Source organism: Brettanomyces bruxellensis, chromosome 8, assembly GCF_011074885.1.
Source record: "Brettanomyces bruxellensis chromosome 8, complete sequence".
Lineage (NCBI taxonomy): Eukaryota > Fungi > Ascomycota > Pichiomycetes > Pichiales > Pichiaceae > Brettanomyces > Brettanomyces bruxellensis.
Window position 1 is genome coordinate 2,181,320 of NC_054689.1, and position 23,111 is coordinate 2,204,430.

Genomic DNA, 23,111 nt, shown 5'->3' on the forward strand with positions numbered 1-23,111 from the left:
TAGTTCTTAATTCAAGGCACCTTTGAATATGCTTTTCATAGCATCCTTCTTTGTCTGGCTCACAAATTTGTCAAAATCATCGTTCATATCGCTAACATAATTTCCTACTTTGTCCGTTCCACGTTCAACTGCACTGTTAGCATATTTTTTCAAATTCTCCAAATTCCATGAGTTGTGTGTACCTGGTTTGTAACTCGATCTTGGAGACTTATTGAGCTCTATATGCTGGCTTAATGCATATGGATCATAGTAATGGGGTTTTGATGTTCCCAAAATACTGAAATTTGCTGAATTGTAAGGAGAGATGTTCCACGCAAGTCTGGATTCCTCTGATTGACTAACCACTTTTTTATTCTCACCCATGAGCAGTCTGTAGAAATCATCAAATGTTACAGAGGCAGTCCCTTTAAGTAATTGGTTAGCCTTAGGTCTGGATGGAATCATGATGTTCTTTAAAAAGAGAACATCATCGTGGTTTTCGGTTTCTGGCCCTCTAATTGCCTTTCTTAGATTCATGACATTAATTAGTACTGCTTCTGTTTCCGATAGCCTTAAAAATGCATCTCCAAGTGGAAGAATTGAACTTTGTACAGCATATTCAGGATCAATTCTATATGGTAATCCAATGACACAAATCTCTGAAAGCGTGGGAAGCGACAAAATCGCACTTTTCTTTGTTTTCGCCATTATGACCTCTAGACAGAAAGAAATGCTTCCATCCGCCGTTTTGGCACCAGTAATTCCTGTTTTTGATATGGAACCTTTGCTATAGGTTTTATGTGCAACCTTCGATTCCCCTTTTGTAATTCTAATATCTGAACTCGACACGGAAATAATATAGGGGGTGGAAAGGTCCACTTCCGTAGGATTTGCGCTCATTTGATACATATTAGGGCTGCATGGTCTTCCCGTCAATGAGTTCAATGAAATTATATCAATTATATCAGAGTCATTAGTATCCAATTGATTAACTTCATGAACAGAAAACCTGCCTCTTGAATCTGAATTAATTGAATATGTCATTAGCCTACCAATAGACGTTCCAACATACATGAACACTGTACATTTCTCTAAACTGTCATTGAGTCTTCCAAACCCAAATTGTATAGAGGTTGGTGACATCCCGATCGATAATCCTTTTTCTTCTAACAGAGTGTTAAAAATAACAACATTTCCCCGCCGATCAATAACCAAAAGCCTTCCAGATTCATAGCCAATGGCCACGAATCCAACATTACTGTTGCATAATGCAGTAACCTTGCCATTTTCAAGCGGTCTAAGGAGTAAAACGGGCATAAATCCACGTTTGACGTCTAATGGTGCCCTAGAACTTATATTAACAATAGCACCTTCCCCAATAGCAAGATTTCCCATCTGATTCGTCAATCCAGAGACAGCACCCGGCTTATAATGTTTATTTTCTTGATATGAAAATAGTAAAACCGTTCCGTCAAAGAGACTGCATGACAGTTCCATTTGATCTGGAGCAAATGAGATTTTGGACACAGAGCATTCGAGCGAGTCATTCTGAAGGATTGCTGCTAAATCGATTTCTAAGACGGCACCACTATTAAGATCCCCTTGGGATGAATTCCAGATTCTAATAAAGCCAGATTCATGGCCTGTAACAACTACTGAGCCAGCTTCTGCCTTGAACTTAGGTTTACTTGGAATTCCTCCTTTTAAGATACTTCGATTTTCTGGAAATGGATCATAGACACTGTTCAATATTCTCCGGTCCAAATATGAAGAAGAAGAGCAAGTAATTTTCGGGTTTAGCCAAGATATTGTGGAAGGAAATCGGCATGCCTCGTAGGAAAGATTACCTATAGGATAGTTAAGAAACTTTAACGAGCCATCAGTAAGCACAACGGCGATTAACGTTGGATTGTGGTTTCCATCAAAAAATGGGGACTTCTGAGGGAGAGCAATAAAGTCATACACATCGGCTTTCGAATGTATAGCAAATATATTTTGCTGTTTTGGTTGACCATAATAGTCAGCCATATGCTTGTAGCTGGACATTGAGTATGATATCATTTTACCGAAGTCCATGCGTACAAGCTGATGGTATCCTTCATTCACGTATGAGTCCCCTCCAAGTATAAGTAATGACGTTTTCTCTGGATCTGAGCCACAAATCCATTGAATGTTTTTAATTGGAGTCATCTTCACGTCTTCAGGCTGAAGTGATTCGCCTGTTGGAATATCAACATAGCTATCAAATAGCGTTCTGGCTATTAATCTCTCACCTGTTTGAGCATCCCAAAACACGATAGAATTGTCATCATATGTAGTAGCAATGTGAAGCCCATTCGGATGCCAAAGACAATGAGTGACACTCGGGTAATAATAACCGTCAGCATTGTACGTGTAAGAGGCATTTGGTCCACCTGGTGCTGCCTTTGGTAAACCATATGTAAAGGTGTGAACAGTTTTGTCCTCAATTAAACTAAATATAATGCACACCTTTGGATATGCTATAAGGATGGTGCCAAAATCTCGAGGATGAAACTTGATATCACAAACATGGGTATCAACCTCACCTGGCAACATTTTCCGTTGCTCGCTGCGAATTGAAAGATATGTCGGTCTTCCTGTTTCAATATCGTATGCTTTAACATCACCATTCTTTAGTCCAACAAATATAAATTGTAATGAATAGTCTGTATCAAAGGCAGTAATTGGATACCTCGTAGAAATGGTTCTAACAACTTTCCTGGAGAAAAGGGAAATCACATGTATCGCCGTATCAGAACCATCAACTGCAATCAAGAAAACGCCTTCAACGAATCTTAGTGCCTTGACTGCATTCACTGAATCAATTCGAAGTGTGTAACGAACCCTCGCCTGACCAAATATTGTAACATGGTTAAGATCAGTGCACACAGCCATCAAGCTCTGGATAGGATCATAGGCAAGACATCTAATTTTTCCTGTTTCCCCAAGCTTTTGAAGTTCAAAAACTCCATATTTCAAATCCTCAAGTCCCTTTGATAGATTGTTTCCAGATTTTCGAAGTCCAGGGAATTTTAATGTGGGTTTTTTAACACTTGTTTGTTCGCCACCTGTTGTAAACGCTCCCCAGTTATTGCTGGATCTCTTCTCAGCATTTTTCTTTTTGGATTTTCCAAATAGCTGATTTCCCTTTCCAAGTACCATTTTAGATTCTTTTCCTTGTAAACAATTGTTAAATTTGTTTCAAGTTACATAAGCAAAAGTGGAAAGAACAGCTATAAAATGGCGATTGGAAGTTAAACACCAGATTGATTCGACTCAACATGTAACCCATCTCCGAAGAAAAAAAACTAAAATAAAAATAAAAAATAAAAATATAACCAACAATAATAATAATAATAAAAAAATGAAATGAAATAAAGATCAAGGCTTTATCAGTTGGTTGGGTTCATTTACGATACGATACAAAGCAGCATACATGAAACTATATTGGTCTGTAATACTTAGGTTTGTTCTTATGTTGATATACAAATTTTCAAAAGGAAGAACTGGCCAAAAGACTTGCAGCATTTTTTGCATCAACATTTGACAGCTCATCAAGTCCTGCCCGACTCCTGTTTTTGGAACCATTGGAATTTTGAATAGGGCTATCTGCAATTTTTCTGGACCTGGAAGTCCAGGAATCATCGGAAAGGAAATTTTGTGAGCTTTTCGCAGTTCCCTCCGGATATGATTCTCTGCCCAATCTGCCTAATGATTCCTTGGGGTTGATAATCCTATTTGATGTTAGAAGATGAAGCTTCTTCCGTTCCTGCCGGATTTGTTGCTTTGCAAGCGATTTCAAAAGCCTTTTCAGTGTTTGGGTGAAATACTCTGTATAGTCTCTTGATTCTATAAGCATTTCATAAGTTGTCCTTTTAACCTCATATCGTATTTCCTTTTCATAGTTGTTGGCCATCTCCAAAGACCTGATTGCCTCATCAATTTTGATCGGATCTATGATGGACTTTGACTTTAGTCTAGTGATAACGCCATGTTTCTTCTTCGTTATTTCTTCTGCATTAATTAGTTCTCTCATTAACAGATGACGATTTGTCAAGGATTCTTTTATGTTGTAACAATCATCCGATATAAGTTTGAACGTATTGGAAATGGCGGAATCGAATCCAACAACAGAAACTAAATTCATTTCAGTAAACACTTGCATCACCTTGTTAAACTTATTCCAGACCTTCCCAATTTGCTTGTCATCATTCAAAGGGGACAGCTTAGATATATCCGAATAAAAATCTGAATCAAGAACGCATAGTTGTTTCTCAAGTCTCAGAATATCATCCATTTTTGAGGTCAGTTTCTCCGATTCTATATGAATTGATTTAATCATCGGCCGGTATTCAGCAAGTTCTTCGCATGCATCATACGGTGGCTGTAATTGTTTCAAAGTTTTTCTTCTTATTCCAGTAGCCATGACAGAATTGCTGGATGGCTTCGTTTTTGAAGGGGTATAACTGAAATCATTTTGCTCAAAGAACAAAATGAACTCCTGGTTTCTTATCAAAATCGGATTGGAGCACACTCTATCAAACCACTCCTGAGTGCTTCTAGAAACTGTACTCAAAAATTCCGGAGACATTGCCTTGTACGCGATTGTTATTGATGGTAATGCAGGCACAAAAACTTCAATGTTATTGAAGATCAGATATTTGTAAAGGCCTTGAATCTCTTTGTATGTTCTCCTCACATCTCTATAAAGGCTCCTTCTAAATCCAGGTATGTTTTTCACACTTGCGTTAAATCGTAAGACCGGGTTTTTGTATGTTATGTTTCCATTCTTTTCAACCTCCTGAATTTTTACGCAAATGTTGAACGACTTCCTGTTTAATCTCTCTGGAATGTATTTTTTGAGGTCCTGTTCGTTAGGAAAATCTCTGAACAGTTTGTTGGCTACTTTATCCAAGTCACTCTGTGTTTTGTTCGGGGACTCATTAGATTTAATATCACCTGTGTCGTTATCACGCTCTGAGTGTTCTAAGGGTGATTGAGAAGACGATGACTGAACCAAATTGGATGCAGGTGGAATCACACCTTGCTCTGAAAACGGATTGTTATCAAAATCATCCGGTTCATATGGTACCGCAGATGACATTATGAAATGTCTTGACAATATTGCTAGTGTCTAAATAGTTTTTCTGATATTATATCGTTTCGAAACAGTAAGAAGCGTAATCAAATAATTCTGGGCGCACTTCAGGCGTCAGCAATGCAAGGGAAATAAATATTCAAAATAAAATATTAAAAATGAAGTAAAAAAAAAATTAAGAAACGGCACAGAAGAAAAGCTCCGACCCCGCCCCACCCAAATCAAACTTACAAACAATACGTAATTAGAAAAAGAAATCTAAACAGAAGCCATAGTCAACTACATTTCATCATTAAATATTCATAAAACGAAAATGTTCGTTATTCATCAAGCACCAATAATGGTGCACGTATAAAGTCATAAAAGCGGAATATGTGTCGTGGCAAATCGTAAAAGCATATATAAAGAATTGTTAAGTAGGAAAGAGACATTCAAGGACTGAAAGCTCTCATTTTGAAGCCAAGAAAAAGATCGGAACAAAGAATGAAATAGGTGGCCACCAACACAAACTACCATTGTAGTATTGTGAGCTCAATCATTACCGAATTTACTCGCTGTCGAGAGCTGCTGCCTTGAAGTCGACATTAATGTAAGGGCCATTAGAGTCGGATTCGACATCGACCTGAACCTTCCAGTGCTTTCTTCTGGAATATTCGGACTCGTTAAAGCCATGGTTTCCGTCGTCCATAAATTGCCACTTGTAGGACGAAGTAGTTCCGTAAAGGTTCTGCGAGAAGCCAGCAGAGGCTTCCTTAAAGTCATAATCGACGCCGGACATCATACTAATCTCTGGCAACAAGTGTCTCTTTAGATGATGTTTCAAATGTCTTCTGAACTTCTTGTTCAAGGAATTCATTTGAGGTTTGATCTTGTCCTCCTGCCCATGGGTCTGACGGACAATGAATGGAGGTAAATACCTGACATGGAGATCCAACTGGTCGAATTCGTTATCACCAGCCTCAATCTTAATATATCTCTCAAAGTCATCCAAGCTGTCAAACGTCTTCTCCTTTGCATTTCTAACACGAGGAGCTGACTCAAGATGGTCAAAGTGAACTGGCTCGGCGTAAATTTCCTCCTCCATCTGTTGTCTTCTTCTTCTTCCCCCCATTTTGATAGTTTCTCTTATATGTAGTAGTAATAGTACTTTAAAGTAATGTTTTAACTATTGAACCCAAAAAGGTATCAATGTGTGTGGTTAAAACAGAAGCAACAAGAAGAAAACTCACCACTAAATCACTCATTACAGAAGGGCATTTAGCCCTCTTTATATAGAAATCAGTCCTTTCACTAAAACGTGAAGCACGAAGAAAGAGTCATAGCATAATCCGAAAGGACACGCAAAGCCGAAACAGAAGACTAAGAGCCTGCCTGCCTCATCTCAGATAGCGTGCCAAAATTAAAAGTGTATTGGGAGAAGTTTCGAAAGCCGGAAAACAATATTGGGGTAAAAGCAAGTAAACAAGGCAGCACCAAATATGTTCTACAATACGGAAATGAGGTCACGGGACATTTTTGCAAGCGACCCCTCAAATAAAAATGCATCTTTCTGGCTTCCATACTTCGTAGGAACCGACCACTGCTCCCGTTTGGGAAATCAAGAACCTGGCAATTTTTAATTTTGAGGTCTCGTTAGCAAAAGCCGCACGTTAGAAAAAGTTATTGAGTTATAGCTATTTTATTGTTATAAACTTGTTTGATGTTATCCAAAAGCAGACTCGCGAATTACGGAAAATTGTGGGGTGTATGATTATAATAATAAAAAAGCAGGATAAGCTCGCATTTATAGAAGGCGTGATCATCTGACTAATAGTTTGCCAACACATTTGGTATTTGCTTATTCTAGGATATCACAGCATGTATGTTCTCCGTTTCTCATTTTTTTACGGTTGACTGCTACACCTCGAGTAGATTGTAATGAATATAATTTTATTATTTAAAAAGGCTGTGAGTACACGGTTAGAGAAAATATTTGTAAACAGGCGCAAAGCACGTTAAAATAAACCAGCCGCAGGCATCCACACGGCTATGTAAATTTTGGGCATTACAACAGAATCATTTTTGTTTTCTGGTTATTTCTAGTAGTATCGCCGGTTATTTTTGCTGGCAACCGATTAATCTCCGTGAATTCGGGACGAAATAAATTTGATATGCTATATTTTGTGTATTGGAAAAGACCCATCCGACTGTGTGGCTAATAATTACTTCTAATTTTTACCGAGTGTCCTGTATCTAGTTTCGTCGATCCCTTAATCTTTGTTTTATCTACTTCGAGCTAGTAGGTGCTTAAATCTCGTGAGTTTATTTGAATGTTGAAGAACGCGTCGAATAATATCCATAGTTTATTCATTATGTTAACCTTATTACCACATTTTCTAGACAACGTACTAATTGAAATAAAGTGCTGATGCTGATGCTGATATTCATATGTTCTATTAGCTTTATGCAAGCAGAAATATTGCAGCAAGAGCAGTGTTAATTATTTTTTCATCAGTATATTTACCAAAAGAGATCTCTCCTAATTAGATCTGTTCATATCTTAATCATGAAGATTCACTCATAGAAGAATGTTGAATGTTGTGTGTGTTTCTTGCTTCTTGTTTGAGTGGCTTAGCGTTAGTAAGAGTCCGGCCAAAACGTGTAAGGATTTACGGTGCCCTCGCCATCTTTTGTAAGCCGATTGACCCGACGGTCGTGATTTTTATTCATTGCAAGTTCCCACTCGCGCGCCTGATCTTTGTTTGTAATTTTCTAATTCTTGATGTCGATCTGTCAATTTCTTTAGTTATAAAGTATAGAAAGCAACATTACATTGGAATCACTATTATAATCAGTGCACTTGCAGATTTTTGGGTTTCTTAAAGATTGCTTTTATAATGTTTGGTCTAGGAACCTTATTCTATTGTAAGTTCACTTCGAATCAATATGTGTCCTGACTGTATGCCCCTGAGGTGTGCCTTCTACTAACATCATGATATTGAATTTGTTCAGCTATCCTCTTTTTTGTGAATGGAATTGCCGTTCTTAGTGAGGATAGGTTTTTGAATAGGATAGGTTGGAGTGCGACAAAGCAGACGCAAAATCCGCAAACTCAAGCAAGTCCGTTTGGGGATTATTCTACTTTAGGTGCAAGTTCTGGTGGTTCAGATGGTGCATTAACAGGTGTCAAATCTAGATTGATCAACCTCATAAGTGCAACACGGACGTTACTTCGTTTCCCCTTAATTGCAATTAATATTATAATTATTTTATATGATATCATCTTGGGTTGATGGACCTCTGATGCATTCATTGCAAATTCTTTTCTAAATTCAAGTTTTTATTGTGTGAGCTGTATTTAACGATTGGAATCATACAATCTTAATATATGTCGATATATATATATATATATATATGCTAAATTCTCCATTAAGTGATTTTGTGCGGTTAGAAGGATGATATTTCAAATGATCAATAAATCAGGCATGGCCCTTTTCAGTGAGCATGCAACTTACAATTAATTACTCTTTCTTAAATTTAATATTAAGTGTTATTATCGAATTATGTTATTAAATAGTGCCCCTGCCTTGGCAGCATTATAGAAAATTTAGCAAATACAGACGCAAAACCGTTTTTGTTGAAATTGGCGATAAATTGTTAAAATCATAATCACAAATTCACAAACTCAGCTGTTATTTTTCTTCATCCTTTTATTATACGAATGGATGAAATTATTGAGAATGCCATAGTCCTCACCCCTCTTGTCCCACTTAAACATGGTTAGCGCACCCTTTTGTGATCCTTTATTAAGCCTGGTCATCTGATTCTTTTTGAAAGTCAATATGGTATCGTATATCAGTATGTACTGCCGTAAATTCTGAACCATCGACACACGTTGGCATCTAAACTTCGATATTATGTCATACACCAGATCTTTTTCGTTATTGGCTGACTCAAGGCACTTGTCCTTCTCGCTGAGAAACAGATCAACGCAGGTATCTATAGTGCAAAAACATCCCGTTCTTCCACAACCAGCTGAGCAATGGACAACAACGGGAGACTTTTCTGTATCTGTTTCTGCTTGCAAATATCTTTTCAGAGAAACTAAGGAAAGAAGTTCATCCGAATTAATTCTTCCTCCATAATCCTCCCATGAAAGAAGATGTATTTGAAGAACCTCGTGGGCTGGTTTTGATCCAATTGTTATTTGAAGTCTTCTGGCAACCAAGTCACCGCTCTCACTTCCCAACAAAGCGAAGTCATTATCCACTTCAAGGAGATGAACCTCAACAAGAATACCATTTGATGTGTATATTCCCTCATCCCAGTATGGTGCACACTTCTCCACTTCGTTTTCCCTCTCCGCCGTAAGAGAAAACACAAGTGGTACATTATGGTCACAAATCACTCTCCAGAAATCGCCGATAGTTTCTTTTAGCGGGCCCTGAGTTGCAATATATTGAAACTCACTAGATGGGTAATGCAAATATGAAGCATTAATGTAAGAACTCTCTTCATCCAAATCATTTTCCCGTCCGTTATACTTCTGTATCTTAACCCTGGCGTGTTCGTATGGGAAAATATCCTTGTATCTATTTTTACGACCCAACTCAACCCCGGCGGTGACCATCGGAATCTCTGCATCAGAAACTGACTTTGAGTTTTTATGCATACCTCTCGTCATTGCTTCATTAAGCCTGTGCCTTTCTTCAATTTGTAAATTATTAAATTTCCTGGATAGTTTTGTAGCCCCAAGATCAGGACCAAAAATATCCAGCAGCCACTTCGGCAGAACTTTCTTCTCACCATCAGGTATATTAGTCGAGAGATGAAGAGATCTGTCAGGATCAAAATCTAGATCCTCCTCCTGGTGTCTCATCCGATAAAATGGATCATGAGCAGTACTCGGTAAACTGAAATGGGAAAGCCCGAGTCCATCGTCAGATAGCCCATTATATGATGCAACAAATGATGGATTTGAGTATGATGAAGAGCCTGATTCAGCGGATGAGCTCGATGACAAGTCTGATTGCACATTATCATCGGATCCTAAGTTCGCAATTTTATTAGATTTATTTTTTGCTGGCGAATTCTCATAATGTACATCTTTATTTATTTTAACAGGTTGTCTTGTGGATGGAAGAGATCCTGAGCATATAAGTTCGGGAAAATCGTCCCCCATCTGGCTTAGACTGCCCTCAAGCACAAATATAGAGGATTTCCACTTAGTGCAATTGACAAACTTCAGCGAGAGATGGTTAACTGAGCTTGACACGTCATCTGCAGTAGAAGAAAAATCATCGTATAACAACACGCATGGAGGCAATTCAGTGTTACTATTTGTCAAATAGCTGGAAAATGTCTTCCTCTCAATGACAGCCAACGTCTGAACGCACTTCTCAAGAGTAAATGTAGCTCTTCTTAGTAAAGTAGATGGTAAGCAAATGTTTATTGCCCCAGAAATGTGGGCTTTGCAATACTCTTGGAACGGTCTGACATCAATAACTAGTAATCCTTCATGGTTATGTTTTGACAAGTGTTCAACCATTTCAGCATACTTCCTTCTGGAAAGTAATGAGCAGCCTTCCGGCAAAGGATTCTTTCTATTCTTGAATCTCGAGGTCCTGCCTGTCAATGATTCAGAACTTGATACAAAATTTTGAAATCCAGAGGCACCAAAAGAGCGCATATTATTCTGGTTGTCCAGTTTTCCAAAGTGTGAGTTTATTGGAGAGATCGAAGAAGAAAATGAGTGTATAGAGCCCGAACTACTGTTTTGACGATGATAAGTAGAAAACCCAAACACCGGACGCTGAAAATTGAATTTTGGTTCAGTGGCAGAGCACGGTGTATGGAGCATATTCGCTTTAGTAGAAGGAGTTCGATTGGAGCCATCGTTCGTAGAAAAAGGCTCACTTTTGATAACTCTATGGCCAAACGCCTGTGAATTCTCTGGATAGCTCGGAGCACATAAACCTTTAAGTGTATTAACTTCAGAGATGTTATCATTTGGAGCAGACATAAAGCATTCATCATGCAGTGGTGAACCTATTACCTTTTTGTCTGGTACTGATTCGTCACTGTCCGAGAATAATGTACTTATTGATCTGTTATCCCCCTGAGATCTCATAGAAACCGAGGGATTAAAATTTAAAGCAGTATTATCAACCAAAGTAGCTGAATCCGAATCCGAGGCAAACGAAGAACCCTCTGAAGTGTTTTTAACGTGTTTAGAAAAGGATATTTGTTGAGGCTTCAACATTAGGGACGGTAACTTGAGATGAATACCGGGTTTTTGATGCTTAGATACCCTTGGAAGAGGATCAAATCTGCATTCTTTAGGCGTCGAAGATAATATATGTGGTTTATGTTCCGTGCTAATTTTAGAAATGGTATTGTCAGATATTCCCTTACGAGACGCCACCGAAGAAAAATAGTCAACACTTGGATTTGATGTATGATTCTGAGGAAATGGGCATTGTGGTGAGTTTGCGACTGATGGAGAAGACATATTTTGACCTTGACTCGCGTTAATTTTTGTTTTCAAAAGACCAGTTCCTTTTTTTATAGAACCCAAGTTAAATAGTTTTCAGCTTTGTAATCCCAACAGGCCGGTGAGATAACTTTCGTGTTGCCTATCAAAGGGCAACCGATAAATATGACGTAAATCTTGAACAAATAAGGGGTATGCAAAGTATTAAAATGAAGAGAAGATGCAGTTAATCGTACCGCACACCGTATATCTCTATTTGAACCCCTTACAATCAAGACAATTTTGTGTTTTGTAGGATTCAATCAAACAGCACACACCCTATTTAAAATAATAAAAGAGCAGTGTTAGCCGGAAAGCAGTCTTGTAGATGGATGAACCTTAGAGAAAAAAAAACTCTATCTGAATATAAATTCAACTTTTGTAATGATATCAAGGGATGTTAATCTACGACGCTTTTAAACGAAACTGTGTGGTATTAGGGGCTCATAAGTTACGATGGCGATTATATAAGTTCATGAAAAAAATAACTATCATTTTATATCAATTTATATTTTCTTTATGATTACATGCATGCCACCGGAACCCAACTGTCTCACCAGTTTCTCGATGGGTAAAAAAAATCGATTGTAAAAACTGGTCCCGTATCTTTTTCCCCCCGTTCATACCCTTTCAAACCCATAGACTTTTTTTTGACCCTGCCGTATTGTGCACTGTGGGCCTGTCTAGCCAACGCGTTTCATGTTCTTCATTTATATTATTTTTATATTTTTTACACCCCGCCATTGTGCACATTCAGTGCCAAAACTGATTACATCAGAGATTTTTTTTGGTCTTAATTCCACGATCAACAGCTAGATTTTATTTATACTACTATTTTTATATTCCCCTATTTACTTTTGCCGTCAAAAAGCTGTTAGTGATATATCAGTTTTATTTTTATACATACGTCCAAAGCTTACTCATTTGCTATATTTTGTATCTTAAGGGAAGATAAGTGTATCCATGGGTAAAACTAACATGATATTTATTATTCTATTATTGAGAAAACTCAATTGTATTTTTTTTTTTTTCGGCAAATGAATTGTGTTCACCATAGGCGCTAGTACGCCGAAGTTTTTCTATCCGTCGTATTTTCTATTATTAAATTTTTTTGTTAAAGTACATCTTTTTTTCCCCTTCTTTTCTTTGGTTCTCATGTATGCCACTCTATCTATGTGAAAAAAACATGAGTGTCATTAATTTATGTGGTCGGAGTTACTACCTCCTATAGCACATTCCAACGATGCGATTATCATGCTTTCTTATAAGACGTTTCAAAATCGTCGACTTAAACAAAAAAAAAGTTTTCGTATATACTAATGTATAAGAAATGATTTCCTTTCTCTTCTACTTTGCAATTATTATCTACTCAGAAATATATATTTTGAGCACAAGGAGTGTTACGTACGTGTGCTTGTCTGTACCGTTTCTTTAAATAGCAGAGTAAAAAAAAGTCAAGGGTCTAGGCCCTATTCCGTTTCCACGGTGTGTATTGTTTCGACTCCTTTGTACTTGTACAGCTAGGCTATATATATTTTTTATAAAGGGGCTTAAAAACTATACGCGAGGGAAAGAAAAAAAAAATAAAAATGAGAATAGTATTCAGCCTTTCAGTTATTAGCGCGGAAAAGAAACGGCTGACATTTTATGACGTCACACGCTAAGATACTTTATATGTATTTTTTTTCGTATTTGCAGAAATTCGATGCTTTTTCTATATGTAGCCTGTTTACAGATGTCTATTATCTCCAAAAGATCATATCTGTTCCCAATCTAATATTCCCAAGTATTTCCCAGCCTCAAAGATATATGCACATTCTTAATATTGTTAGACCTTCCAAAATGCATATCGGCATCGGTAGATCTTGTTGAATTTGTTGTTTGTTTGTTTGTTTCAGGTTTCTCCCCGTGTGTATTATGTGATCAAAGTTTGACACAATTGTTTTTGAGTCAACTAAAGTTAAGTTACATCGAGAACTATCTTGCTACTAATATCATATACATTGTTTATTGTTTGTGTGCATTAACTTGAATATCGTGATGAATCACTCATATATCATATGGACATTTATTTCTTCTACCGTTAATTCATGCGCTAACGTTCGAATCATATATTCTCGATCGTTTGGTGATGATAGTATTTGTTTTGTATACGGATTTAATTTCTGATGAATGATCCATGCACTGTGGTGGGATTCATAACGGTTGTTGCGGAAGAGCTTCCATGTTTTGTTGTAAATGTAGGTGTTCCTTGGTCCTCCAATGCATGATTTGATGTATTCTTCTGCATCCCCGTTTCTTTAATCAAAGAGGCTTCTTCTTCTTTCTCTTCTTTTTTGTCGTTCCTCACCTTCAAACCTTCCTCTTCTCGCTCGTAATCTTTATCTTCGGCCACACTTTCGCCACCTATGTTATCATCATAATCCTCCAATTCATCCCCGTCAAAGTCACTTCCGACACTGTCTTCATCTTCATATTCCATATCGGGATCATCTTCGTAAACATAATCCGGATCCTCATCCAAATCATCCCCGATCTCTTCATCTTCGTCATCGTGAGCCCCATTTTCACTTTCCAAAATACTATCATCTTTCTCATCCTCCTTCTCATCTACATTTTCATTGGACCTCATAAAGAAAGATTTTAATCGCGGGCTCAGTGATCCAACGTTTCTGGCCTCTTCGTGTGATGATGATGTTTCGTTGTCTTCACCACCATTGCTCTCATTTGTGGTACTCTCATCTTCCGAAATGTCGGTTAAGTCCGGTATCGGATTCCTCCAAAACGTTACGTCACTAAAACGATTTGCGGCATCATTTAATTCTGAACCCACTCCTTTGCTGGATTTTGAAATGCTCACAGGAGGAAAAAATTGATCAACCAACTCTCCTATAGAAACATATGACGCCTTATAGCCAGCCATCTCTAAAAGTTCCATATGCACTTCACTATCTGTGTTGATGGTAAATATACGGGAGGAAGGAATTCCTACACTCCGATATGATAATGCATCAGTAATTCTGTTACCAAATCCAGCGTAAAATGGCGTTTTTAGTTCCTCCCCCGGAAGGCCACTCTCATCACAGTTTGACTCTCCCACTTTTTCCTTTGTATTCATACTTTTCAGAATGTCACTACCTGTCAAATGTGATTCTGGTATCGAATCAAACCGTTGTGAGTCAATACTGTTCGCATTGTTGTTACTATCAAATGAACCTCCGTTGTCACCTTTCGTTAGCGTTTGATTTGCCTTTTCTTCATCCAACATTCTGGAAGAACCTGTATTTGTGTTCGTATTAATATCAGTAAAGCTGCTTGAATCAGTTGTTGCGGGTAATTCGCGTGCTATCTCATCGCCAGATGAGCCATCAAAAATATTTAGCTCTGAAGCATTTTCCATATGATCTTCTCTGCCAGACTCATTAGGAAAATACAATGCTTCAATATCTTTTAAGCATGCCATCTTGAAAACTTGAGGCTTTTTTAGAACAATTTCTCGTTTTAAAGCTTCCATTGTCCTATCTGGAGAAAGTATAACTGGCCCAAATGGCAGACTGTATCCATTCTGGTAGACCCCATTAAGATATGACCGTGTCATATCTGCAAGGCCAACGGATCTTGCCGTTAAATATATTATGTTGTATCCGTTGTTCTTTATATCACTGAATAATCTGGCAACACCCTCGTGTGTCCAATCTTTACCAAACATCGTAAACAAATGACCTAAAGTATCGGACTTGGTAATGGTTCCGTCTATGTCTGATATCGCGATAGGCACGTTCCATTTCCATAAATATAAATATGCACCAATGACGGATTTCCCTTTATTCACGCTATACTCGACTTTATTTCTACCGTATTCTAAGGACATGCATTTCAATTGAGCAGATGTTAATCTCAATGTTTTAAAGTAGACCGTACTTTTCTTTGATTGAAGCTCATCTCCAGAAGATGTTTTCGCACTTCCGGATGAAATTGATCCTGCTGTAGTTTGATCGCTGCTGTCATCTTGTTCATTTTTACCGGTATCATCCGAACCATGAGATGAAGGATTGGATGATAAGGAAGTCGCATCCTCACTTTCAGCAGGCGAAGTACCATTTCCTGTTATTCTAATATTACCATTAAGGTCTTTGTTTATAAGCATGTTATAATCCACATCAGAGCCAAACTCGTCCGCTAAAAGCTGTTTGATAACTTTGTCAGAATCATGAAGGTCCTTCGCATCGCTTTTGTAGCCATGCATATCAAGAAGTATATCTCCATTAGCTTCCACAGTAGAAGGGATATTTTTCTTCTTGAATCTCTTCGATATACTCTCTGCCCTCTCCAAAGATTTCAATGTGTTGGTTCTTTCGAGTTCATATTTGGGGCCCGTTTCTGATCCATCACCTAGCTTTAAATGGTCCATTTGATCGTTAACATCCGGTGAATCATTTCCTTCGCTATTACTTTTCAAGTCCGAAAGAACTTGCGTACCACCATTTATATCTAGGTATTCTGGCTCCCCTTGAGATTCTAAATTTGGGCTTTTTGGACTCATTCGAGGACTAGCTTCAGGAGAAGGAGATGCACTTACTACTGGAGATGTCTGCATATCTTTTGGGACATCTGCATCAGTTTCAAACACAAAAAAAGCTTCTCCACCCTCACCCAACTTCATTGGAATATCTGTTGTTTCACCATTGACAATAAAGTTGACTTTCTTTTGCGACGGCCTTAGTAGTTGAAATTTTCCAAACCGCACATGGAAGGGGGAGCAGTACAACGATCCATCTTCGTTTTCCACAACTATAACATCGATTGCACCAGAAAGAGTTGCCGGATTCAATGAGCTCCATGTCTTCGAAACGGAGCCAATGGCTCTTCCAACATATTGCATTTGTCCTTAATTAAAAATTGGTTATTCAGCTTGATGAATTACTTGATGCTTTTCCGAGGAACACCTGAAACACCATGAAATAAAATTGACAGCAATGAACTAGTTTAACAATCAGGTGCCAAAGTATAAGAATTTTGAAAGTAAAGAATGAGAAAAAAAAAGAATAGTAGTCCCGAATAGAAATTTATAGACAACAAGAGTTGAATAAATTGAAACACCTTTAAAAAAAGGGGCAGGCCGAACGAAGTGGGCACAACTTTAACAATAGCCGAAAATAGATTTGGGGACTGGGCTTTTTGAATCATCGGCTAAGTATGCCTGCCTGTGTATAAATGCTCTACGCAAAAAATAATTGTTCATCAATAAGGATGTGATCTTTTTTTTGGTGGGGAGAAAACGCGAGAGAAAGGAAAAATACTACTCCCTTCGTAAAGAAGCGACTCGACAAATTATTGACCACATCTTCTGTTGGGCAAATTTCTACAGTTTAATTTAACCTACAACCCTGTACTTACAATGATATTAGGTGGGTGTTTTAATCCAAGATGCATAAGCTCTTGAATGGTGGGTTTTTGCTCCACATTCTCAATGCGATCAATGAGACAAGTAAATCACATATATTAAAAATTGACATTCTTATCTAGTATATTAGATAGATACACAAAAGAAAGTTGATGGAGGTTTCATTTCGTGAATTCGCAAAGTTACAAGTCCAAACTCTTCTGTATACCCGTAGTTTTTGCATGCTCCACAGACCCGGTTGTACTAACGTTATTACAGAGGCTGCTCAACAAACCACCAGAAACTACGTGTTCATACTTAGATGGAACCTGCGGTAGCTTGTAGTGCTCCTTCCAATCTAATTCTGGCTCCTCAGCAGTTGGATCCGTCTTTAAATGGTCAAGATGTTCCTGCTTAGCTCTAAGTTTCCACTGATTGATCTTTGTAAGCTCTCTACTAAGAGATCTCTGGAAGTAATTGAAGTTGCCCAAGTTATGGTTAAAGTTATCAATAGCATCAATTAATTGCTCTGACGTCTGTGTAGTTATTTTCAAATAATTTGAGGTCAACTCGAGCTCATTGCCATACTCAGAATTCACATCCAACTCCTGAATTTTTAAATCAGTTAGGTTACTGTTTCTGATTTTACTTGGAACTTCTTCGAAAATATTCCTGTAGGTGAGCCTATTGTCTATGAGATTTCTGGCGGCAAATCTAGCCTCGGAATTCCATGTCTTCACGAATGCATCACTCAACTTTAAGACTTGCAAACTTAGCAAGCTATCGGTTGATTTACATGGATCATAGATAACAAATATAACAGGCAATGTACTCTTCTCTTCCTCAACCATTTTCTTTTGCAAGCGAAGCATAGACTCAACAACCGTCTGTCTGTTCTGCTTACCCTTGGTGGCAGTCATAAACCATCCTAAAAGCTTGACACCTATTTTACTGTCATTAAGTTTGGTTTGGAAATCTGCCTGAAATTTTGCGTTAGATGACTTTGTATTGAACACATCATCACCACTCGTATGTTGATTAGGAAAGTTAATTATGTGAGATATGTTGAGAATTCTTTCCTCCTGGTCGTCAAATCCATATAAAGGGCCCGATGAAGTTCCTGGGTAATGCTTCTGGCCTATTTGTGCCAGTTTTAGTGCAACACTTGCATTTATCTCGACCAAAAAGGGCTCTGAAATTCTTGATTGTTCTTCAGTCATTTTTGTTTATGTATGAATGTGATATTCACAGTTATGCACACTCACAAGTACTGTTGTCACTTGATCCTATATGTGTTGACGAATATTTTACCTCCTCTTGGAACGGACGGAAGAAAAAATTTTCTTTCATTGGATTTCAACAGATAGCAATTTTTCACGCGCCAAACACTATGTTACATCCGTACACTGAATATATTCCATAATAATGTTGGTTACTAAAAATTTGAGGCGATAAAATTTACGATTTCATGTATTCTGGCGACGTCCGACCACGTCTATTTTTTTGTCTTAGAGCAAGATATTCTTATATAAATATTACTTTGATTTTCAGAATACTGGCGCATTTATGTAATGTTCAATATTTTGTAACTCGTCTGTTAACTATATTTTCTGCCCACTTAAGCTGTTGCCGTTCTTGCATGCTCTTTTTTACATATAGAGTCAGTGACTCGCGCGCTAGCTTAATTTTTTATTTTTTTTTTTTTTTTTCACTCAAGATTCAAAGATTCTTTGTATTTTTTCCCGACATTTTTTTTTCAAAAGCGAAATTTTGTTAAGGTGAGTTAACTTATTTTTTTAACTTAAAACAACGTTGTTGCTTTCTTCTTAGTCTCCTTATCCTATCGGAAAGTACATTTTTTGTAGCAGTTTTATTCCAAGCATACTTTTAACAATGTCTTCCAACGAGAATAAAGCACAAGTGCCTAAGGAGTCCCCAGAGGTGGTAAAGATCACTGAGGGTTTAAAAAAAACTTATTTGGATGAAGAGACGGGTGAATATGTCTCAAAATCCGAGCTGAAAAAGAGAAAGAAGATGAGAGCAGTTCAAGCTAAAAAGGCCGCAAAGAAGGCTGCAAGAGCAAAGAAGGAAGCACAAGCACCTAAGAAGAAGAAGGATGAACTCGCAAACTTGAATCCAAATCAGTACTTTGAGATCAGAAGTACCCGTATAGATGCTTTAAGAAAGCCCCACAGTGAGAGTAACCCTTACCCTCACAAGTTCAACGTCAGTATGCAGGTGGACGATTTCGTCAAGAAGTATACTGATTTGAAGAGAGGTGAAACGTTGTCTGACGTCACTGTTTCTGTTGCCGGCAGAATCATGGTCAAGAGAGCATCCGGTTCGAAGTTGAGATTCTACCGTATTTCAAACAATGGTGTTGAAGTTCAAGTTATGGCTCAAGCCCAGGACTGTACTGGCGACTTTGAAAAGATGCATGATGCTTTGAGAAGAGGTGATGTCATTGGTGTTGTCGGTTATCCAGGTAGGACTAAGCCAGCTAAAGGTGGAGAAGGTGAATTGTCTGTCTTCGCCAAAGAAGTGAAGTTATTAACACCTTGCTTGCGTATGCTTCCAACAGAACATTATGGTTTCAAAGATCAAGAGGCCAGGTACAGAAAGAGGTACTTGGATTTGATTATGAATAAGCGTACTAGAGATATCTTCGGTATCAGATCTAGAATTATTCAGTATATTAGAAGATTTTTGGACAACAGGCAGTTTATTGAGGTGGAAACTCCAATTTTAAACGTCATCCCAGGTGGTGCTACGGCAAAACCATTTGTTACGCATCACAACGATTTGGACATCGATATGTACATGAGGATTGCTCCGGAATTATTTTTGAAGGAGTTGGTTGTTGGTGGTATGGACAGAGTTTATGAAATAGGTCGTCAATTCAGAAATGAAAGTATTGATATGACTCATAATCCAGAGTTCACCACCTGTGAATTCTACCAGGCATATGCTGATGTTTACGACTTGATGGACACTACTGAACTTTTGTTCTCTGAAATGGTTAAGACTATTTGTGGAGATTACAAGATCAAGTACCAACCAGATGGACCAGAGGGAAAAACATGGACCTTGGATTTCAGTAGACCATGGAGAAGAGTCAACATGATGGAGGAGTTGGAGAGAATATATAAGGTCAAATTCCCACCAGCTGATGAGCTTGGAACCGAAGAAACTACTAAATTCTTAAAGAAGGTTTTGGCTGACAATAAGGTCGACTGTCAGCCTCCTCTCACCAATGCTAGAATGCTTGACAAGTTGGTCGGTGCCATTGAGGACAGTAGTATCAATCCAACATTTATTTTTGGTCATCCTCAAATCATGTCACCTTTAGCTAAGTACGATAGAGAGATCCCTGGTCTATGTGAGAGATTCGAAGTTTTTGTTGGAACTAAAGAGATTTGTAATGCTTATACGGAGTTGAATGATCCATTCGATCAGCGTAACAGGTTTGAAGAGCAAGCTAAGCAAAAGGCGCAAGGTGATGATGAAGCTCAATTAGTTGATGAAACTTTCTGCAATGCTTTAGAATATGGTCTTCCACCAACTGCTGGCTGGGGTTGTGGTATTGATAGATTGTGTATGTTCCTAACAAACAGCAATACTATCAGAGAAGTGTTACTTTTCCCAACCTTGAAGCCAGATGCTCTGGTCAAAGGTGAAGATGATGAGTGAACAAGCAGTATTGGGTGACTTCCCTACATATTATAGTCAAGCTATTTCTTTTATGCTTTTTTTTAATATACTGGACTGTATAGTTTTGTTGCTGCTAAAATAATTGCCTAGCTTGGTGATGAAAGTATCTCTCAATGGATTACGTATGGAGGATAGATGTTGGTGAAGTAGTAGTTTCAATATGGTGCGTGTAAAGAATGCTTCACCCTTTCGCAAAATATTTGGCCAGTGAGGAAAAAGTAGGAATACTCATATATTAGACGCATTAGAACCACAAGAACATAATTTACATTTCAACTCGTAATTCATTTCTAAAGTTATAAAAAAACATATAATAGGTGTACACTTCTAAATACCCCAATTTCTAAAAAAACGTTTTATTAGTTGTCGGAATAACAAACTAGGAAATTTCCGGTTACATATTTCGTCCAATGTTTATTTCGGCCTCATCCTGTTAGTTCGACATATTTAAATATTGCTTAGTATTAAGCAACTATAATTATATACTCTTAAATATTATCCTTTGTGTTAAAGTTAATGTTACCAGATTTATATAGTATTTCGATATTTATTGTAGTATGCAATATAGTGTATGTGTAATGATATACAAAAAGGGAATATCTTCACTTTATATAGATGTAGCTCTCGTATTAATCAGATGATATAACAATAACATCTTTCCTTACTTGAACTCCATTGTTCGAGAGCATCATCGTTTTGACACTTTGAAATCATAACTTACTTTTAGATGGTGATAATCTAGTAGAAAGCATATATTTTAGGCAAATTCTGAGTAAAATACATCAACTGTGTATGATAAGGAATTTGCGAAAGTATAATTCTCTGTATTTATAAAGTAACTTTTTTATGTGTGGTTATCGTCTCTGGTACAAAGGAATGAACCCTGAGCTCCTGTTTTACAATACAACTAGTTCAACCTCATTTGATAGTGGGAAAATAAGAAGAGTAAATTCGTTTTCTTCTTATCCAATCCATATGTGATTGCTAAAAAGTTAAAGACATTAACACCATATGCGGGCTACTTGGTAGATTTATATTTATCATTTTAGACAGCATACCTTACAGTTGTCTGAACCTTTCCATCTTCTAAGTTCTTGTTAGTTCGATTGAAGAAGGGGTATGATAGCTATAGCCCGGAAGTGAATTATGGCATCCGTCTTAACTCCTACAATATTATTATCTATGATGCCGGTCATGAAAAAGAACGACGATTATCGGAGGTGAAGATATTCCCTTGTATTTATACTAAAGCATACATTCAGGTTATATTTTACAATAAACATCGAATACTATACTAAATCTAGTAATATTAATATTAATGAAAGTAAATTCATTTTTCTCTATCACGACAAATGAACAATACTCAGGATATTAAAGATATCGTTATAAGCACACGTACAACAACGTACATATATATTCATATTCTGGTTTACCAATTTTGTAATTATCCGAACTTTGCTGACCGTGCACAACATTGCTATCAATTTGTCGGACATATGAGAATATTACCTAGTATTAGGTAATCTATTATTATATGTCATTAGATTTATTTGTTTTGAGATCTGAACTTATTCTAAAATAACGAAGATTTAGAATAATATCTAATAGAGACAATCCTGGATAAAATGCACTAACTGTGTATGTTAGGGAATCAGCAGAAAAATAATTATGCGCGATCATAATTCTGTTTCTGAGAATTAAATCTTTTTTTTTATTATGTATGATTACCTCACTTTATTTTCCTTTTTATTTTTACTTTACTTTACCTCTTTTTATATAACTTGTTTCTTCTACGAAGGGACGAGACCCGATAGCCTATTTTGCAATACAACTAGTTCGACTCCACTTTGATGGTAACAGAGTAAAGGAAGTAAATTCATTTTCTTCTATGGTGATACATACACAATTGTTAGAATGTTAAAGGCATTAACATTATCACACAGACCACTTGGTACATTTATATCCACCCACTTAGGTAACCGACCTTACAATTGTCTGAATCTCCCCGACTGCTAGGTTCTTATTAGTTCTATTAAAGAAGGAGTTTGATAGCTAAAGCCCGGGAGTAACTCATAAGGTCTCTCTTAACTCCGACACAATTTAAGTAGAAAACAAATTGAATAACTAATCCTTTGAGGTAACTTATAAGATTTTTCTTAACGACAACAACAACTTGGAAATAAACCCGTAAGTCCATTTCTCCTTTTTTTGGAGTAATAATTCTTTATATTATAAATTAGGTAAGCTTCCAAATATTTGATTTCGGGTTCGTGGTGCAATGGTTAGCACGTTACCTTCCGGAGGTACATGGTTGTGGGTTCGAATCCCGCCGGGCCCTTATTTTTTTGCACTATTTCTTTTTTGATTTTTTTTTTTTGATTGTCGGGAATCTCTCGAAGTCATGCTCT

General features: G+C 37.4%; 7 protein-coding genes and 1 non-coding gene across 8 annotated transcripts; 2 read left to right on the forward strand and 6 right to left on the reverse strand.

Annotated features, from left to right (window-relative positions):
• Positions 1–6: 6 nt before the first annotated feature.
• On the reverse strand, positions 7–3,162 carry BRETT_001172 (uncharacterized protein; the record flags this gene model as incomplete). The annotated part of the gene is made up of 1 exon (XM_041279728.1): positions 7–3,162. The coding sequence occupies one exon, from the start codon at positions 3,160–3,162 to the stop codon at positions 7–9; it is 3,156 nt and encodes a 1,051-aa protein (XP_041137942.1).
• A 331-nt stretch (positions 3,163–3,493) lies between these two features.
• On the reverse strand, positions 3,494–5,104 carry BRETT_001173 (uncharacterized protein; the record flags this gene model as incomplete). Its single annotated transcript, XM_041279729.1, has 1 exon — positions 3,494–5,104. The coding sequence occupies one exon, from the start codon at positions 5,102–5,104 to the stop codon at positions 3,494–3,496; it is 1,611 nt and encodes a 536-aa protein (XP_041137943.1).
• Positions 5,105–5,645: 541 nt separating this feature from the next.
• On the reverse strand, positions 5,646–6,209 carry BRETT_001174 (uncharacterized protein; the record flags this gene model as incomplete). Its single annotated transcript, XM_041279730.1, has 1 exon — positions 5,646–6,209. One exon carries the CDS (start codon positions 6,207–6,209, stop codon positions 5,646–5,648), a length of 564 nt encoding a protein of 187 aa, XP_041137944.1.
• Positions 6,210–8,762: 2,553 nt separating this feature from the next.
• Positions 8,763–11,588, reverse strand: BRETT_001175 (uncharacterized protein; the record flags this gene model as incomplete). Its single annotated transcript, XM_041279731.1, has 1 exon — positions 8,763–11,588. The coding sequence occupies one exon, from the start codon at positions 11,586–11,588 to the stop codon at positions 8,763–8,765; it is 2,826 nt and encodes a 941-aa protein (XP_041137945.1).
• A 2,179-nt stretch (positions 11,589–13,767) lies between these two features.
• Positions 13,768–16,491, reverse strand: BRETT_001176 (uncharacterized protein; the record flags this gene model as incomplete). Its single annotated transcript, XM_041279732.1, has 1 exon — positions 13,768–16,491. One exon carries the CDS (start codon positions 16,489–16,491, stop codon positions 13,768–13,770), a length of 2,724 nt encoding a protein of 907 aa, XP_041137946.1.
• A 704-nt stretch (positions 16,492–17,195) lies between these two features.
• On the reverse strand, positions 17,196–18,212 carry BRETT_001177 (uncharacterized protein; the record flags this gene model as incomplete). Its single annotated transcript, XM_041279733.1, has 1 exon — positions 17,196–18,212. One exon carries the CDS (start codon positions 18,210–18,212, stop codon positions 17,196–17,198), a length of 1,017 nt encoding a protein of 338 aa, XP_041137947.1.
• Positions 18,213–18,885: 673 nt separating this feature from the next.
• On the forward strand, positions 18,886–20,682 carry KRS1 (lysyl-tRNA synthetase; the record flags this gene model as incomplete). Its single annotated transcript, XM_041279734.1, has 1 exon — positions 18,886–20,682. The coding sequence occupies one exon, from the start codon at positions 18,886–18,888 to the stop codon at positions 20,680–20,682; it is 1,797 nt and encodes a 598-aa protein (XP_041137948.1).
• A 2,285-nt stretch (positions 20,683–22,967) lies between these two features.
• On the forward strand, positions 22,968–23,041 carry BRETT_001179. The gene has a single exon. It is a non-coding gene; the product is annotated as a tRNA-Arg (tRNA).
• Positions 23,042–23,111: the final 70 nt, after the last annotated feature.